Source organism: Taudactylus pleione, unplaced genomic scaffold (assembly GCF_031769625.1).
Source record: "Taudactylus pleione unplaced genomic scaffold, aTauple2 ptg001928l, whole genome shotgun sequence".
Taxonomy (NCBI): Eukaryota; Metazoa; Chordata; class Amphibia; order Anura; family Myobatrachidae; genus Taudactylus; species Taudactylus pleione.
In genome coordinates, this window is record NW_028286325.1 from 561,753 (window position 1) to 583,100 (window position 21,348).

Below are 21,348 nucleotides of genomic sequence, written 5' to 3' on the forward strand. Positions count from 1 at the left end.
ATGCACCATTATCTGACCGTGTGTATGCACCATTATCTGACCGTGTGTATGCACCATTAGAGTGAATGGTAACAAACCATCTGAAATGTCTCAATTTGATGGCAACAAAGAACTTCAATTAGCCAGTCCTGAGGCTGGTAAACAAGTCTGTTATTAAACACTTAGGATAGTGAATATGTTTTAAAACAGGTTTTTTCACTACAAACGTCATTCCAAACAGTCAAAAACGGTCAGCCTGTAATGCACAGGATATTGCTGACAGTATTGGTGTATGTCCTCTGTGCACGGCCTAATCTCACAATGAATATGGAAGAGACCATCACACACAATTAGGGCCAAGTAGCGCTGTACAGGTGCTGCTTACCGCTACTTGGTACGGGACCTCAGGAGGTTAGTTAATTTCCCTTCCTTTGGGTAATATGTCCAGGCTTTAAGATGTGGTGTAGACCGTATTATGATTATTATACATGGTTAGCGCTCTTTCTTCAAACGTTACATTTGCCTGTGCGCAGTCAATACCTGGGGCCTCCACTAGATGTCACTGCTGTGAGTATCTCAGGAAGAGGAAATGCACCCAGAGGCCCTGGTCTAAGCGCCCACTGAGGCCCTGGTCTAAGCGCCCACTGAGGCCCTGGTGTAAGCGCCCACTGAGGCCCTGGTGTAAGCGCCCACTGAGGCCCTGGTGTAAGCGCTCACTGAGGCCCTGGTGTAAGCGCTCACTGAGGCCCTGGTGTAAGCGCTCACTGAGGCCCAGGTGTACGCGCCCACTGAGGCCCTGGTGTACGCGCCCACTGAGGCCCTGGTGTACGCGCCCACTGAGGCCCTGGTGTACGCGCTCACTGAGGCCCTGGTGTAAGCGCCCACTGAGGCCCTGGTGTAAGCGCCCACTGAGGCCCTGGTGTACGCGCCGACTGAGGCCCTGGTGTATGCGCCGACTGAGGCCATGCGATCGCAGCTGCGTTTTCACATGGAAAGCAGCTGTGAAAACATGCTAATAGTTCCAAAGCTTACAAGAGCATAAGGACGCTCCCCTCTGTCTTCTCGTAAATATCGGTAACATAGACGCACATCGAGCGGCCATCTTACTCCTAACACACTGAGAGCTCTCATACTGCGCATGTAATCGCAATGGATAAATTATGCACGCCCATGTAACAGTATTTAAACGCTAAGACACACCTGCGTTTCCTGACCAACCCCCCCCATTACCAAGCCCACAAAAGCTGACTATCTGTCACTGTCTGTGAATGGGTTCACAGTGTGTGCGAAATCGCAAGACAACAGCGTGTGCGCTGTGCGACTTATACACATACGCAACGGCAAACAAGAGCTCATTCTGCATAAATAATCGCCATTGCGTCAGTCTCTGAATCAGGCCCCGAGTACACACTATATAAGCAGTATGTTATATCACCCCATACTTACCTACCCACCCGCAACGGTCGGCAGGCTCCCAAATATCGGGTGGCGCTCCCAGCTGGCCGGAAAAGTGGGCAATGCTGAGCCACTCAACCGCGGACGGCCATTTCCTGAGTGAATTGGACGGTACAATCGGTCAACGACGTAAATTGTGAGTTGAAATGCGTCATCGTGGCTCCGCTCCTCGCTTCACAATGCCGGTAACCATATTGTAGGGTGGAGCATCTATGACGCAATCATGTCATCACACCCCATACCTGACCACCCAGACCGAGCCGCAACCCAGGTTACTGCAGCAGTGGAAAAGGGGTATCACACTCTCTCGGTCCAGCTCCCGCGTGTCCCCCCCTCTCGGTCCAGCTCCCGCGTCTCCCCCTCCCCCGCTCACCACATCTCCTACATGTCCCCCTCCCCCGCTCACTACTTCTCCCGCGTGTCCCCCTCCCCCTACATCTGCCGCATGTCCCCCTCCCCCCCTCACTACATCTCCTGCATGTCTCCCTCCCCCGCTCACTACTTCTCCCGCGTGTCCCCCTACCCCGCTCACTTCTCCCGCGTGTCCCCCTCCCCCGCTCACTACATCTCCCGCGTGTCCCCCTCCCCGCTCACTACTTCTCCCGCGTGTCCCCCTCCCCCTACATCTGCCGCATGTCCCCCTCCCCCCCTCACCACATCTCCCGCATGTCTCCCTCTCACTACATCTCCCGCGTGTCCCCCTCCCGCGTGTCCCCCTCCCCCGCTCACTACTTATCCCGCGTGTCCCCCTCCCCCTACATCTGCCGCATGTCTCCCTCTCACTACATCTCCCGCGTGTACCCCTCCCGCATGTCCCCCTCCCCCGCTCACTACATCTCCCATGTGCCTCCCTCCCCCGCTCACTACATCTCCCATGTGTCTCCCTCTCCCGCTCACTACATCTCCCGCGTGTCCCCCTCCCGCATGTCCCCCTCCCCCGCTCACTACATCTCCCATGTGTCTCCCTCCCCCGCTCACTACATCTCCCGCATGTCCCCCTCCCCCGCTCACTACGTCTCCCATGTGTCTCCCTCCCCCGCTCACTACATCTCCCATGTGTCTCCCTCCCCCGCTCACTACGTCTCCCGCGTGTCCCCCTCCCGCATTTCCCCCTCCCCCGCTCACTACATCTCCCATGTGTCTCCCTCCCCCGCTCACTACATCTCCCGCATGTCCCCCTCCCCCGCTCACTACATCTCCTGCATGCCCCCCTCCCCCGCGGGTCTCGCTCACTACATCTCCCGCGTGTCTCCTGTAGGGGGGGCGGAGAGGGGAGCAGGCGGCTTAGGTCTATGTGTCTGGCGGTTGCTCCGTCCTCTTTGCAGCCACTGGGCAAGAGGGAGGTACCTCTGAGATTGACGGCTGCTGGGAGATTGTCTTCCAGCACCCGCCCACTGGGTGTTTCCGACTGGCCGCATCTGATGCGTCCATGCCAGGCAAGTGGTTACATATACCCCCCTGTAGTCTGCTATACGTATGTGGTAGAGATGTGCAGGTCTGGTTTCCAGAGAACAGACAACAACCGAATTTAGGCGTTCCGAGTCTAACCGAGTCCGAGTTCCGAATTACTTTGGGGTACCAAGTCGTACTGTATCCCAGTTAGGATTTCAGCTTTTTATACTGAGCTCAAGTTTTGGATTACATGTAAACAGGTCAAAATTACAGCATTTTAGCTGATTTTTTTTAATTAAAAAAAAAATAAAAAATCCAGATCCAAAACCAAAACACGAAGTTCAATCCAGATCCAAAACCAGCGCACATCTTTAGTATGTGGATACTGACATAGAACGCTGCACCTACATTACCTCTATTGCATTATACAGACTGGGCATTAATAGCTGCAGCAGCTGGTGAGTGGCTGTAATACCACGGGCACGGAGCCTAGCGCTGTCTCCCGGAAATACCACCAACTCCTGGAGTACCTGCTACACACTACGGCAGACGCTCACCTGTACGGGGAAATTCTTGACACTTCTGTTCTTGTCATATTTTCCTGCATTTTGTTCTCCACACTGAAATGTTTTCTCAGTAAGTCTCCTCGCCGTATACAGGTCAGCAGCTCCTTAATGAGACTGACATCTCCGTTACTTATAAGATCCTTCTGCTGCAGCTGAATTATGAGGCTAGCGCCATCTTTTTCATCGCCCTTAGTGCACGGTGAGATCAGATCTGTGCACAAGTAATACAGGTCACCAATTTCCCCAGAATCCAGGTGCTTTATAATGTTGAACAACTGAAAGTTCCAGTCATCCATTCTTGTGCCCTTAAATGAAGGAGAAGCAGAGTTAGAGTCAGGTGTATACACACTGGGGTGACCACAGCTGTAACAGGACCATACTGTACCTTGTCAGAGTCAGGTGTGTACACACTGGGGTGACCGCAGCTGTAACATGACCATACTGTACCTTGTCAGAGTCAGGTGTGTACACACTGGGGTGACCGCAGCTGTAACATGACCATACTGTACCTTGTCAGAGTCAGGTGTGTACACACTGGGGTGACCGCAGCTGTAACATGACCATACTGTACCTTGTCAGAGTCAGGTGTACACACTGGGGTAACCGGCTGTAACATGACCATACTGTACCTTGTCAGAGTCAGGTGTGTACACACTGGGGTGACCACAGCTGTAACATGACCATACTGTAACTTGTCAGAGTCAGGTGTGTACACACTGGGGTGACCACAGCTGTAACATGACCATACTGTACCTTGTCAGAGTCAGGTGTGTACACACTGGGGTGACTACAGCTGTAATATGACCATACTGTACCTTGTCAGAGTCAGGTGTGTACACACTGGGGTGACCGCAGCTGTAACAGGACCATACTGTACCTTGTCAGAGTCAGATGTGTACACACTGGGGTGACCACAGCTGTAACAGGACCATACTGTACCTTGTCAGAGTCAGGTGTGTACACACTGGGGTGACCGCAGCTGTAACATGACCATACTGTACCTTGTCAGAGTCAGGTGTGTACACACTGGGGTGACCGCAGCTGTAACATGACCATACTGTACCTTGTCAGAGTCAGGTGTGTACACACTGGGGTGACCACAGCTGTAACATGACCATACTGTACCTTGTCAGAGTCAGGTGTGTACACACTGGGGTGACTACAGCTGTAATATGACCATACTGTACCTTGTCAGAGTCAGGTGTGTACACACTGGGGTGACCGCAGCTGTAACAGGACCATACTGTACCTTGTCAGAGTCAGGTGTACACACACTGGGGTGACCACAGCTGTAACAGGACCATACTGTACCTTGTCAGAGTCAGGTGTGTACACACTGGGGTAACCGGCTGTAACATGACCATACTGTACCTTGTCAGAGTCAGGTGTGTACACACTGGGTGACCACAGCTGTAACAGGACCATACTGTACCTTGTCAGAGTCAGGTGTACACACACTGGGGTGACCGCAGCTGTAACATGACCATACTGTACCTTGTCAGAGTCAGGTGTGTACACACTGGGGTGACCGCAGCTGTAACATGACCATACTGTACCTTGTCAGAGTCAGGTGTGTACACACTGGGGTGACCACAGCTGTAACATGACCATACTGTACCTTGTCAGAGTCAGGTGTGTACACACTGGGGTGACTACAGCTGTAATATGACCATACTGTACCTTGTCAGAGTCAGGTGTGTACACACTGGGGTGACCGCAGCTGTAACAGGACCATACTGTACCTTGTCAGAGTCAGGTGTACACACACTGGGGTGACCACAGCTGTAACAGGACCATACTGTACCTTGTCAGAGTCAGGTGTGTACACACTGGGGTGACTACAGCTGTAATATGACCATACTGTACCTTGTCAGAGTCAGGTGTGTACACACTGGGGTGACCGCAGCTGTAACAGGACCATACTGTACCTTGTCAGAGTCAGGTGTACACACACTGGGGTGACCACAGCTGTAACATGACCATACTGTACCTTGTCAGAGTCAGGTGTGTACACACTGGGGTGACCGCAGCTGTAACATGACCATACTGTACCTTGTCAGAGTCAGGTGTGTACACACTGGGGTGACCACAGCTGTAACATGACCATACTGTACCTTGTCAGAGTCAGGTGTGTACACACTGGGGTGACTACAGCTGTAATATGACCATACTGTACCTTGTCAGAGTCAGGTGTGTACACACTGGGGTGACCGCAGCTGTAACAGGACCATACTGTACCTTGTCAGAGTCAGGTGTACACACACTGGGGTGACCACAGCTGTAACAGGACCATACTGTACCTTGTCAGAGTCAGGTGTGTACACACTGGGGTAACCGGCTGTAACATGACCATACTGTACCTTGTCAGAGTCAGGTGTGTACACACTGGGTGACCACAGCTGTAACAGGACCATACTGTACCTTGTCAGAGTCAGGTGTACACACACTGGGGTGACCGCAGCTGTAACATGACCATACTGTACCTTGTCAGAGTCAGGTGTGTACACACTGGGGTGACCGCAGCTGTAACATGACCATACTGTACCTTGTCAGAGTCAGGTGTGTACACACTGGGGTGACCACAGCTGTAACATGACCATACTGTACCTTGTCAGAGTCAGGTGTGTACACACTGGGGTGACTACAGCTGTAATATGACCATACTGTACCTTGTCAGAGTCAGGTGTGTACACACTGGGGTGACCGCAGCTGTAACAGGACCATACTGTACCTTGTCAGAGTCAGGTGTACACACACTGGGGTGACCACAGCTGTAACAGGACCATACTGTACCTTGTCAGAGTCAGGTGTGTACACACTGGGGTAACCGGCTGTAACATGACCATACTGTACCTTGTCAGAGTCAGGTGTGTACACACTGGGGTGACCACAGCTGTAACAGGACCATACTGTACCTTGTCAGAGTCAGGTGTACACACACTGGGTTGACCACAGCTGTAACAGGACCATACTGTACCTTGTCAGAGTCAGGTGTGTACACACTGGGGTAACCGGCTGTAACATGACCATACTGTACCTTGTCAGAGTCAGGTGTGTACACACTGGGGTGACCACAGCTGTAACAGGACCATACTGTACCTTGTCAGAGTCAGGTGTACACACACTGGGTTGACCACAGCTGTAACAGGACCATACTGTACCTTGTCAGAACATCAGAGATTACGCTCCCAGGAAGTACTGGGTAAGGAATGCAGCGTATTCAGCCCTGCACACTGAGTAATACACAGACACCTCTCTCTCTCCTACACCGGCCTGGAGTCATCTGACGTCTATTAGGTGTGTTCAGCTAAATGTACCTTGTTACCTCTCTGGATAAATCTGTCATTGGTATTGTACTCCAGTAACAACCCTAGCACTGTTGCCATAACATACCCCCATATTGTATCTGCCCTCCCTGCAACGTCCCTACTTTTCTTCTCTCATCCTGTACACAGAATTCACTTCTCACTATTTATTCCTTAGGCTCCAACATTTACATTTTGAAAATCAGCCTCCAAATATAAATAAAATACATTAGGAGGAAGTACAGTAACCCTGGCACCATGCTGGGGGTTGTAGTACACTCGGATAACAATGCGTACATGCCCCTGCTCAGTAACGTTGGACGCACCCTGTGTGCATAGAAATAACTCTGTAACTTTGCTCAAGCGCCGAGTTGTACCCGTCTTTGCAAGCTGACCGCTGCTATCCATGTGCTTAATATGACACCCGCTATCCTCATCACATACATCAGCCCTAACCAAGGTGCAAAACATACCCCGGGAAACAAGCGTATTTGCCCAGTCATCCAACTGTCCGCAGACCGCAGCCGCATTAACGCGCCGTCACAGAACCTCGCTAATCTGAGAACACCCCGTTACAGCGCAGTTACCGTCAGTCACAGGGGAGACTGAAACGCGTACAGCTGTAGATTGTCCTTTATAGTTGCGTACCCTTGGTTCCAAAGCGTGAGCAGTGTAAAACCATGTAAGATGCGCTCCGAATACAGGCGTACGTTCTCCTCTGCAGGTTATGCTTTGATATGAATAAACTCTTGGAGATTATATATATATCTGTCCTGATGACGGAGTAGCAGTCCCTGAAACGTTGATGCAATAAAGACATCTTATTTTATCATCTCAAGACTTGGAGTGCCGCCTATTTGCTTGATCTATTTGGAGGGTTTCCTTGCCCATTTGGAGGGCACCCAAGCGGTTTTACCAAAGGCGTACAGCAACCTCAGAGTGCTGGATACTGCATGATATACATACACACATATACACACACACACACACACACATACATACACACATATACACACACACACACACATATATATATACATACACACATATACACACACACACACACACACATATACACACACACACACACACACACATATACACACACACACACATATACACATACACACACATATACACATACATACACACATATACACAGCAGCTGATGCAATCCGTATATACACATAAAAATAAATTTTACAACAAAGTATAGTTGTCATCTTACTACAGTGACCGATGCTTACGGTATTCCCCATGGGCAGCATTTATTCATACGGTCTGTAAAGTGTGGTGATCGGAGGGATCAGTGATCCCTATGTCAGCTGTTCTCTCTCATTCATAGCTCAGCAAACATTAGAGGCCGACACCTGATACAATCTCCAAGTAGTATTTTACCTGTGTTGCTGTTTAAGACGTCGCTGAGCTGTGCAACAAGTCACCAAAACAAACATGTGCCGGCTGTGTACTGAATAGCGTTGCGGCTGTGTGTAATGCAATAGCGTGCCGGCTGTGTGTAATGCAATAGCGTGCCCGGCTGTGGGCCATACAATAGCGTGCCCGGCTGTGGGCCATACAATAGCGTGCCCGGCTGTGGGCCATACAATAGCGTGCCCGGCTGTGGGCCATACAATAGCGTGCCCGGCTGTGGGCCATACAATAGCGTGCCCGGCTGTGGGCCATACAATAGCGTGCCCGGCTGTGGGCCATACAATAGCGTGCCCGGCTGTGGGCCATACAATAGCGTGCCCGGCTGTGGGCCATACAATAGCGTGCCCGGCTGTGGGCCATACAATAGCGTGCCCGGCTGTGGGCCATACAATAGCGTGCCCGGCTGTGGGCCATACAATAGCGTGCCCGGTGTAGGTAATAGAATAGTAAATGTAGAGATATATATTTGTGTGTGTCCTGTACATATCGTACATCTCCCCCTACATTCCTGGGAGGGGCGCACACGCTCTCAGGACCTGGCTGGTGGGATTCCTTAATGATCTGACACCTCCTCGGATCTTTCCTGTACTCACAGGTGAATGTCGCCTGTCTCACAAGAAACTTTTAACTATTTGCACTTCAACATTTCTTTCATACATGACAACCAATATGGCCGACAACTGTCCTAAACACCCCAACACCCACCCCTGCTGGGAGGGCCTCATTTATCAATGATTTTATCACTCAAAACGACTTATAAACCACGGTGCTCCAACCAATCAGCTCCCAACTCATCTGTTTGAAAAATGCCAGTTGGGAGCTGATTGGCTGGAGACCATTATCATACATAGCGAGTTTTATCAGTCGTTTTGAGTGATAAAACTCGTTGATAAATAAGATACTGTGGGGGAGATGTACCAAGCCTTGGAGAGAGATGTTGCTCATAGCAACCAATCAGCTTCTAACCACATCTGCCACAGTATTTGTCATTCAGATGCCATTTAGTTACTTTGGGCAACACCTTCCGTGTCCTCTCTCTCCAAGGCTTGGTACATCTCCCCCTATCTCTCTCCAAGGCTTGGTACATCTCCCCATGTGAGTCCTACTGTACTATATCAGCGCTCAGGATCTCGGCCATCCCTAATGCTCAGGTACAGATTACCTACAGTATTCCAAACCAGTATTCTCACATTCACTTTTAGAAGTACACCCATCTGGGGTGATTTATCAGAGGAGGGGGCCTATGTGCAATCTCGTTGCCCCCCTGTGCCACAGTCTATTACGTATGGGCAATATCCCTGGGAAAATGGCCGCCATATTCAGAAAGCTCCAGGAAAATGGCAGCAGAGGCCACAAGGTAAATAGATTCAATGGGAGCAGGGTGTGCAGTGCGGGCCCCACATACCCTGCACCCACTATAGATACACCAGGGGCCCCTATCCCCTGTCCTTAGCATGCTCTGGCACATACAGGATATAAATGAGATGTACCAATAACTCAGCATAATCCTTTAACAAAACCTGGGAACCCTGGGTGACACGCTGTAACCTGAGCGGCCACGTAACTATAACTACTGTAGTGCCTGTCACAGCTGGTGCTGGCCTGGTTATGCGTCATCCCATCTCTCTGCCCAATTTCCATCCATCCTGACCCCCTTCCCTGCAGGGTCCTCCACCCCTGCCCTTCACACCCGCTCTGTTTGCTTGTGTTGCCAGGTGACGTATGAGCAACCTGTAGGTTTCACATCTCTGTCGGCTAAATGTCGTTTTGCGGCTCCATTAAACCTTTCAATAAACACAAGGAAAAGATTCTGAAAAGCCAAAGTAATTTGTTATTTATTTTATAAGCCCTCAGGACAGGAGTAGAAGCCTGAAAATCCCTGGTAGTAAGATTCCTATAGAGGGAACGTGTTCTAGTTCAAGTTCGGGGTGTGGAGATCCGCTACAGAGGAACCAGGAAACAGTGTGCGGTGAATAAGCCTCGCAGAGAGACCGGCATGGCGGGGAGGAGGCCCCAGGGATTCTCTCTCACATCTCACCTTTGCATTCACTCAGGAAACACCTTGTTCACCAGCAGCATTTCCATGACTCACGTATCTGTCAGCTATTAACCTGCGTGTGACCTGCTGCTGTTCTATCGCTAAGCGAGGACAGAGCAGGACAATAGGTCTAAGCGTCTACTATCAATCGCAGCCATAGTGTAAGATAACCCTCAGGAATCAGCTTCCCGGACCACTTTCACTGCATTTTGCAATTAATTATAAATAATAGACTGTTTACAATGAGAATCTGCACCATTTATTTTTAAATAATTTCCCCTAGTGAATAATTAAACTTTTTGCAGCATTTTATTAAAAGGGAATGCAACCCTAAATATTTTGTGTTCTGATTGTATTTGTTTAATACAAATATTAAGGGATGACTGTATAAAAATAGTAATTTTACAAGACCATTAACACATTATTTCCATTCTTATTTCCTAATTCCTTTATCACACCTCAGAGCTCTCCTTTTCTTATAAAGGACACAATAAAATCCTTGCGATAAAACTTCAGAACTAAAACTCAGATATTCACATATAATAGCAGCCTTTCCCTCAAAGTTAATTCTGCTTACCGGTAATCGGATGCCTCCAGGACTCCAGTTTGTATAGCAGAAGTTTGGAATTATATTAAGAAATAAATGGCACACTAGCCAGGTCTAACAAACAGAATCCATGGAGTCACCACTGTAGCAGGAACTATCACTGGCAAATAAGCTAATCCCTCCCTCTTTCCCAGGTCCCAATAGGAACACTCCTACAGTTCTCAACATTATGGTCATGTGATTGCAGAGCATAAACCAACAACCCAAATGCTAAGCATCAAGCAGGCAGGATGCGGAAGTAATTGGCGGTAGCTCTCCACTCATGAGCTGCCATGTTTTAACATTACTACCCCCTTCCTCCTTGAGAAGGAATCAAAGGAGCCCAATGTTCAGGATTTTGAGGAGGACTTATATGGAATGTTTCTCTCAACCTGTTTGTACGAACATTGATAGCAGGATTCCAGGACCCATCCACTGGGCAATAACCCATTCTGATCAATTAAATTGTGCACTTCTCCCCATTTTTTATTTGCCTACGAACGGGATTTGGAAAGAGCTACCTAAACTTTTTATACACAAACATTATTGGAAACAATCTCTTCCCCCGGTGGTTTCTCAGCTCAGGTATCATGTGTATGAGAAAAATGACACCTGAGATATTGCTCCAACTAATGATTAACCATTTCTGCCAAAACCCAACATATTGCAAAGAGATTTCCAAAATTGTGCAATAAACGGAGACCCTCTATCAGACACGATATTAGCCGGAGCCCCACATCATCTGAAAATGCGTCGTACAAGTAAAGAAGCCAACTCATTGGCTGTAGGGAGCCCAGGTAAGGGGGGAAAGCGAGCCTAACCACCACAAACCTTATGAGACCCTTAAGCTGGATACACACTAGACAATGTGTGTACCCAGCGCTAGATAGTGGCTATGAAATCCATCAAAACATGAGACCAAGGTCTGAGGGGACCCACAACGTCATGAGAGGACCAAAGACTGGATTTCAGCAACATTTACATGGAGGATATAACAGATAATCTGATAAACTAACATCTTTAGCCACCAAACTGAACAGAACTAAGGGGTATATTTGTCAAAGAATACATGCGGGATATCCCCTGAAGACACACGTTTCTGGGAGGGGGGGGGACCCAAAAATATAAAAAAAACACCCAGATGTATGTATAAGTGTATTTTTTGACCCGATCAATGAGCATTACGGTGGTGCCTGCTCTCTGCAGAGTACAAGTATTTATCGATGAGCGGAGAGGTGCAATAATCAGTATGGGGGGGAAAGGTAACTGTGCACAAAATGTGTCACATCAAAGTTCAACTACATACGGATTAAGAAAAGAAAAGAATCCCATACTATAATATTGTTGGGTTTAGATTTATTCACCACTTCTATATATCATTAGGGGCCATCAGGTCTGATGACATAACATGCATCACTGTGAGGGTGTGAAACCTATTTTATTTATATTTTTAGGGCTGGATTCAATTAGCCGCGGTACCTTACAGTGTGAGAGAAAGGATGGTAACCCCCTTCTCCTCGAACAGTAAAACTGCAGCTAACGCAGAGCTATGTGTTAACGTGTTAGCGGCACCTGTAATAAGGGCACTTACAGCGAATTTCGCTTTGTGTCTCGCTCAGAGACCCGATAATTAACAATCTGACTCGCCGCGGCTACAAGAGCAGTTAATCATTGCTCCGGCGCGATGACAGCTGATGCGATATCAGCTGTCCCCTCGAGCCGCAGTGAATCTTTACACTGCTGTTGACGGGACTGCGCAATGTGTGACCTGCAGGTCACGCATGCACACAAGAGCCCCGACGTCCGGCGGAAGGAGCCAGACAAGGGCGGAGGGATCCAAAAAGATCTCTCATCGCAACTCGGATCTTCTTCCCATAGGGAATGAGCGAGTTGCGATGCCGGAAAGGTAAGCAGGAGATATCTGTGATACTAGTGTATGAGGACAGCAGCCATTCAGCAAGAGAAAGGTAAGCAGGAGATATCTGTGATACTAGTGTATGGGGACAGCGGCCATTCCGGGAGAGAAAGGTAAGCAGGAGGTATCTGTGATACTAGTGTATGGGGACAGCGGGCCATTCCGGGAGAGAAAAGTAAGTAGGAGATATCTGTGATACTAGTGTATGGGGACAGCGGGCCATTCAGCAAGAGGAAGGTAAGTAGGAGATATCTGTGATACTAGTGTATGGGGACAGCGGCCATTCCGGGAGAGAAAGGTAAGTAGGAGATATCTGTGATACTAGTGTATAGGGACAGCGGGCCATTCAGCAAGAGGAAGGTAAGTAGGAGATATCTGTGATACTAGTGTATGGGGACAGCGGCCATTCCGGGAGAGAAAGGTAAGCAGGAGATATCTGTGATACTAGTGTATAGGGACAGCGGGCCATTCCGGGTGAGAAAGGTAAGCAGGAGATATCTGTGATACTAGTGTATGAGGACAGTGGTCATTCCGGGAGAGAAAGGCAAGCAGGAGATATCTGTGATACCAGTGTATAGGGACAGCGGCCATTCCGGGAGAGAAAGGTAAGCAGGAGATATCTGTGATACTAGTGTATGGGGACAGCGGGCCATTCCGGGAGAGAAAGGTAAGCAGGAGATATCTGTGATACTAGTGTATGGGGACAGCGGCCATTCTGGGAGAGGAAGGTAAGCAGGAGATATCTGTGATACTAGTGTATGGGGACAGCGGCCATTCCGGGAGAGAAAGGTAAGCAGGACATATCTGTGATACTAGTGTATGGGGACAGCGGGCCATTCCGGGAGAGAAAGGTAAGCAGCAGATATCTGTGATACTAGTGTATGGGGACAGCGGCCATTCCGGGAGAGAAAGGTAAGCAGGAGATATCTGTGATACTAGTGTATAGGGACAGCGGGCCATTCCGGGTGAGAAAGGTAAGCAGGAGATATCTGTGATACTAGTGTATGAGGACAGCGGCCATTCCGGGAGAGAAAGGCAAGCAGGAGATATCTGTGATACTAGTGTATAGGGACAGCGGGCCATTCCGGGAGAGGAAGGTAAGCAGGAGGTATCTGTGATACTAGTGTATGAGGACAGCGGCCATTCCGGGAGAGGAAGGCAAGCAGGAGATATCTGTGATACTAGTGTATGGGGACAGCGGGCCATTCCGGGAAAGAAAGGTAAGCAGGAGATATCTGTGATACTAGTGTATGGGGACAGCGGCCATTCCGGGAGAGAAAGGTAACCAGGAGATATCTGTGATACTAGTGTATGAGGACAGCGGGCCATTCCGGGAGAGAAAGGTAAGCAGGAGAAATCTGTGATACTAGTGTATGGGGACAGCAGGTCATTCCGGGAGAGAAAGGTAAGCAGCAGATATCTGTGATACTAGGGTATGGGGACAGCGGCCATTCCGGGAGAGGAAGGTAAGCAGGAGATGTCTGTAATACTAGTGTATGGGGACAGCGGGACATTCCGGGAGAGACATGTAAGCAGGAGGTACCTGTGATACTAGTGTATGAGGACAGCGGCCATTCCGGGAGAGGAAGGTAAGCAGGAGATATCTGTGATACTAGTGTATGAGGACAGCGGCCATTCCGGAAGAGAAAGGTAAGCAGGAGATATCTGTGATACTAGTGTATGAGGACAGCGGGCCATTCCGGGAGAGGAAGGTAAGCAGGAGGTATCTGTGATACTAGTGTATGAGGACAGCGGCCATTCCGGGAGAGAGAGGTAAGCAGGATATATCTGTGATACTAGTGTATGGGGACAGCGGGCCATTCCGGGAGAGAAAGGTAAGCAGGAGATATCTGTGATACTAGTGTATGGGGACAGCGGGCCATTCCGGGAGAGAAAGGTAAGCAGGAGATATCTGTGATACTAGTGTATGGGGACAGCGGGCCATTCCGGGAGAGAAAGGTAAGCAGGAGATATCTGTGATACTAGTGTATGGGGACAGCGGGCTATTCCGGGAGAGAAAGGTAAGCAGGAGATATCTGTGATACTAGTGTATGGGGACAGCGGGCCATTCCGGGAGAGAAAGGTAAGCAGGAGATATCTGTGATACTAGTGTATGAGGACAGCGGCCATTCCGGGAGAGAAAGGTAAGCAGGAGGTACCTGTGATACTAGTGTATGAGGACAGCGGCCATTCCGGGAGAGGAAGGTAAGCAGGATATATCTGTGATACTAGTGTATGAGGACAGCGGGCCATTCCGGGAGAGGAAGGTAAGCAGGAGGTATCTGTGATACTAGTGTATGAGGACAGCGGCCATTCTGGGAGAGGAAGGTAAGCAGGAGATATCTGTGATACTAGTGTATAGGGACAGCGGGCCTTTCCGGTAGAGAAAGGTAAGCAGGATATATGTGTGATACTAGTGTATGGGGACAGCGGCCATTCCGGGAGAGAAAGGTAAGCAGGAGATATCTGTGATACTAGTGTATGAGGACAGCGGCCATTCCGGAAGAGAAAGGTAAGCAGGAGATATCTGTGATACTAGTGTATGAGGACAGCGGCCATTCCGGAAGAGAAAGGTAAGCAGGAGGTATCTGTGATACTAGTGTATGAGGACAGCGGCCATTCCGGGAGAGGAAGGTAAGCAGGATATATCTGTGATACTAGTGTATGGGGACAGCGGGCCATTCCGGGAGAGAAAGGTAAGCAGGAGGTACCTGTGATACTAGTGTATGAGGACAGCGGCCATTCCGGGAGAGGAAGGTAAGCAGGATATATCTGTGATACTAGTGTATGAGGACAGCGGGCCATTCCGGGAGAGGAAGGTAAGCAGGAGTTATCTGTGATACTAGTGTATGAGGACAGCGGCCATTCCGGGAGAGGAAGGTAAGCAGGAGATATCTGTGATACTAGTGTATGGGGACAACGGCCATTCCGGGAGAGGAAGGTAAGCAGGAGATATCTGTGATACTAGTGTATGGGGACAGCGGGACATTCCGGGAGAGGAAGGTAAGCAGGAGATATCTGTGATACTAGTGTATGAGGACAGCGGCCATTCCGGGAGAGGAAGGTAAGCAGGAGATATCTGTGATACTAGTGTATGGGGACAGTGGCCATTCCAGGAGAGGAAGGTAAGCAGGAGATATCTGTGATACTAGTGTATGGGGACAACGGCCATTCCGGGAGAGGAAGGTAAGCAGGAGATATCTGTGATACTAGTGTATGGGGACAGCGGGACATTCCGGGAGAGGAAGGTAAGCAGGAGGTATCTGTGATACTAGTGCATGGGGACAGCGGCCATTCCAGGAGAGGAAGGTAAGCAGGAGATATCTGTGATACTAGTGTATGGGGACAACGGCCATTCCGGGAGAGGAAGGTAAGCAGGAGATATCTGTGATACTAGTGTATGGGGACAGCGGGACATTCCGGGAGAGGAAGGTAAGCAGGAGGTATCTGTGATACTAGTGCATGGGGACAGCGGCCATTCCGGGAGAGGAAGGTAAGTAGGAGATATCTGTGATACTAGTGTATGGGGACAGCGGGCCATTCCGGGAGAGGAAGGTAAGTAGGAGATATATGTGATACTAGTGTATGGGGTGTATATCTGTGATATCTCCTGCTTTACCTTCTTAATGAATGGCCAGACTACTTAAATTTTACAATTGCAGGTGAAAATGTGCATTTTCACCTGCTATTGTGAAAATTAAGTGGTGATGAATAGGCCCCTCAGGCTCAAACAGAAATCTGCGTTAAGTGCAGCCTGTGGGCGTATCCAGGCTGTAATGGAATAGCCCTGACCGACCAATTTGCCATGGCTATTTGAATCCAGCCCTTTAAGTGTAACTAGAGGTGCCCCCCCCCCCCCCCAAAGGCTGGTAGTGATCAGGTACCATAGAACGTAAAGACACGATCTAGGGAGAAGCGCATTGGCAGACACGCACAAAATGATTACCTGTAACGGACAGTCAGCATACACAGTGCTCTGTATGTCTATTACTGTAAAATTCATCCCTGATCTAAATTAGGTCAAGACGCAATTTTGCGTATTATTAACCTCAATAACATTTATTTCCAGTCAATTTTGACTGCCTCACAGCTCACAATATTGATTTTATCTAGTTTAGGGCCAAAAGGTTGCATCCAGCTAGCTTCCAACATGGCACAGAGTGGCATTGCAGTGGTAGATAGGATGGCAGTTTAATAAACTATACGACCCCTAGGAATTTTAAAAACCAAGAATGTTTCCCTAACTAGGTCAGAGGCCCGACGGAGTTATAATAAGTTTATGGACTGAAGACCGGGAAAAGACGGAAGGATTGATCAGTATTTAATTTAATGTTTTGATTCTTAAAAATATTTATGAGGGAAGATCAATCTAGGATCAAGTTCTTCAGTTCCTAAATGACATCTTTGATCTGGAGGGGGGTTTTACATTTTTTATACATCTAATAGAAATGAGGTGGTCTTGCTTGTGGAGGTGCTGCTAGAACATACTGTAATCAGACGTTTACTAGTTTGTAGTTGTACCCAGGGAGGTTGTTAGGGATAATGGGACCAAGACTTGCTGTTTACATCAGAGGAAAGCAGCCTGTAGTTCTCCAGCTGAACTACAACTCCCAGCATCTGTGATGTTTGCTGGTCCTATTGGAATTTGTCAACAACAGGTGGAGTGCTTCAGGTTACCTCAGCCTGCTTTACGCACTATATGTACCATGTAATTATGTACTGTATGTGACCAATATACACAACTAATTTCTGTATTAAACGTATTTGCACTTTATTGCACTCATCCTGGCAGGAAGATGCTCTGTGCTGCTGCTGCTGCTCATATTTGCCCACCCCATCAACTTGGTGGTTCAGACTTTTTGAAAGAGGCATACAGGAGATGCTGTCTGTGACCATTACAATTTCTGGACATTCATAAACCATAAAATTAAAAATGTCAGACAGCAATGCCCCAACCAGCACATAATGCAAAGAGGTGAAAGATCGAATTGTCCTTGGGCCCTCCTACCCACCCTTATGTTGTATATATGAAACAGGACATTCACAGTTTAACAAACCAATCACTTCAGCGACAGGGACTGCCACTTGTGGCTGAAATGATTGGGGTTTTTTTTGGACCCCCAGAAAATGCACAGTGGGCATTGGTGGCAATGATCCCATACACAAACTGGCTTTACATTCACAACATAGGTAAGAACAGATGTCATCATCATCATCCCCATCAGTGTGTACATCCTCTTCCTCACACAATACACAATAATTTGTCCCCACTGGAATCCACCATTACAGGCACCTCTGTATTTTTTCTGCATTTTGGGGAATTAACCTCCTGCGCCGATCACTGACAAGGCTCCCGGCTGTGCTGAAAACTCTTTCAGAGTACACACTGGAGGGTGGGCAACTTAAGTACAGCAAAGCCAGTTTGTGTAAGGGACTCCAAATTGCCTCTTTTTCATGCCAGCAGTGAAACGGACTGTCTGAGATGTCCATTTGGATGTTATCCCTAAAATAATCATCCACCATTCTCTGAATAGTGACCGTATCAGACAAAGTCACGGTAGACATGTCACTAATTGTAGCCAGTTCTTTCAGACCTAACCAGATGTCATGAGGTTTTTCTGACTGATCTGCATCACCACCAGCAGTGGGTCTCTTAGGAAAATTTTGTTTTTTCCTGGCAGCCGCAGAAACTGAAGGAGGAGATGCTGCTGTGTCAGGTGCCGCTTGAGCGGACAATTTTTTCACCAACAGCTCTTCGCATCTTTTCAGATTTATGTCCATTGGAAAGAAAGACACATGGAATGACTTAAACCCTAGGATCAAGTATGGTCGCCAAAATATAGTGATTTAATTTAAAAAGATTGACCACCCTTGGATCCTGGCAAAGTGAATGAAGGGCTTGATCTACAAGTCCGACATACTTAGCGGAATCACTCCATTTCAGCTCCTCCTTCGGTTTCTCCAGCTGCTTTTGCAAAAGTCTGATTAGGGGAATGACCTGACTCAACCTGGCAGTGTCTGAACTAACTTCACATGTAGCAATTTCAAAAGGTTTGAGAACCTTGCACAACATGGAATTATTCTCCACTGCGCTTGACTAAGGTGCATTCCCGCTCCTTTCCCTATGTCATAGGCCACTGTGTAGCTTTGGATGGTCTTTTGCTGCTCCTCCAGGGCAAATTCAACAGTAGTTGCTGGTGCTGCAATCTTCGACACGTAGTTAGTTGCTGAATGTCGAAAATGTCCCGAAATCTTTTGGGCCACAGAGAGCATCTCCTGCACGCCCCTGTCATATTTTTAAAAATGTTGCACCACCAAATTAATTGTGTGAGCAAAACATGGGACGTGTTGGAATTCGCCCACATGTAATGCTCGCACAATATTGCTGGCATTGTCAGACATCACAAATCCTGAGGAGAGTCCAAGCGCTGTAAGCCATTTTGCAATGATTTCCCTGAGTTTCTCTGAGAGGTTCTCAGTGGTATGCCTCTTAGTGAAACCGGTGATACACAGAGTAGATGCCTCTGAATGAGCTGGCATTTGTTAGCAGCTGCTGCCGTTTGCACTGCTGGAGGAAAAACACCTACCCAGTGGGCTGTCACAGTCATGTAATCTTTAGTTTGCCCTGTCCCACTTGTCCACATCTGTGGTTAAGTGGACTGAAGGCTGCAGACCCCGACAGGACAAGATGGTCAACACACTGACACAGACAGTGGCAGCAACACGTCTGTTCAGTTCACCATCCACATCTGGAGTAAAAATGGCGCCGATCACCGGGACATTTATATAATCCAAAACTCACGAGAATCCAACAGTGGGAGGAAGGTGTTTTGCCTCGTTTTGAGATCCGAGTCACACAGGAAGACCCGAGCCTAGCTTGGTTCTCGCCTCGGATCTGGAAGTTCGGGTGGGTTTGGCTCTCTGAGAAACGAACCCACTCATCTCTACTGATAACGCAGGGTATGGTTACTATACACAGGTACTGACCACACGGGAACTTGTTACACAGGGACTTGGTACACGGCAACAGATTATAGTACACAGGGGCTGGTTACTGTACAAAGGGTCTGACTACTGTACACAGGTTCTGGCCACACAGGGACTGGTTATTACCACACACAGAGGGGGTTACTTACTGCACACAGGGATTGGTTACTACAAACACAGAGGGGGTTACTTACTGCACACAGGGACTGGTTACTATACCCACAGAGGGGGTTACTTACTGCACACAGGGACTGGTTACTACACACACACACACAGAGGGGGTTACTTACTGCACACAGGGACTGGTTATTACCACACACACAGAGGGGGATACTTACTGCACACAGGTACTGGTTATTACCACACACACAGAGGGGGTTACTTACTGCACACAGGGACTGGTTACTACACACACACACACACACACACACACACACACACACACAGAGGGGGTTACTTACTGCACACAGGGACTGGTTACTACACACACACAGAGGGGGTTACTTACTGCACACAGGGACTGGTTACTACAAACACAGAGGGGGGTACTTACTGCACACAGGGACTGGTTACTACACACACACACACAGAGGGGGTTACTTACTGCACACAGGGACTGGTTACTACACACACACACACAGAAGGGGTTACTTACTGCACACAGGGACAGGTTACTACACATACACACAGAGGGGGTTACTTACTGCACACAGGGACTGGTTACTACACATACACACAGAGGGGGTTACTTACTGCACACAGGGACTGGTTACTACACACACACACAGAGGGGTTACTTACTGCACACAGGGACTGGTTACTACACACACACACACAGGGGGTTACTTACTGCACACAGGGACTGGTTACTACACACACACACACACACACACAGAGGGGGTTACTTACTGCACACAAGGACTGGTTACTACACACACACAGAGGGGGTTACTTACTGCACACAGGGACTGGTTACTACACACACACACAGAAGGGGTTACTTACTGCACACAGGGACTGGTTACTACACATACACACAGAGGGGGTTACTTACTGCACACAGGGACTGGTTACTACACATACACACAGAGGGGGTTACTTACTGCACACAGGGACTGGTTACTACACACACACACACACAGAGGGGTTACTTACTGCACACAGGGACTGGTTACTACACACACACACACACACACACACACAGGGGGTTACTTACTGCACACAGGGACTGGTTACTACACACACACACAGAGGGGGTTACTTACTGCACACAAGGACTGGTTACTACACACACACACAGAGGGGGTTACTACACACACACACAGAGGGGTTACTTACTGCACACAGGGACTGGTTACTACACACACACACACAGAGGGGTTACTTACTGCACACAGGGACTTGTTACTACACACACACAGAGGGGGTTACTTACTGCACACAAGGACTGGTTACTACACACACACACAGAGGGGGTTACTACACACACACACAGAGGGGTTACTTACTGCACACAGGGACTGGTTACTACACACACACACACACACAGAGGGGTTACTTACTGCACACAGGGACGTGTTACTACACACACACAGAGGGGGTTACTTACTGCACAGAGGGACTGGTTACTACACAGAGGGGGTTACTTACTGCACACAGGGACTGGTTAATACACACAGAGGGGGTTACTTACT

The 21,348-nt window shown here is 48.7% G+C and overlaps 1 protein-coding gene across 1 annotated transcript in view; it reads right to left on the reverse strand.

The window, feature by feature from the left end:
* The window catches only part of LOC148436172 (caspase-8-like), a 105,107-nt gene that overhangs the window by 69,226 nt on the left and 14,533 nt on the right, over positions 1–21,348 (reverse strand). Inside the window, exon 2 of the mRNA XM_088465258.1 lies at positions 3,384–3,697. Coding sequence (XP_088321384.1) covers positions 3,384–3,688 — 305 coding nt within the window. The 5' untranslated portion in view covers positions 3,689–3,697. The remainder of the gene's footprint in view (positions 1–3,383; positions 3,698–21,348) is intronic.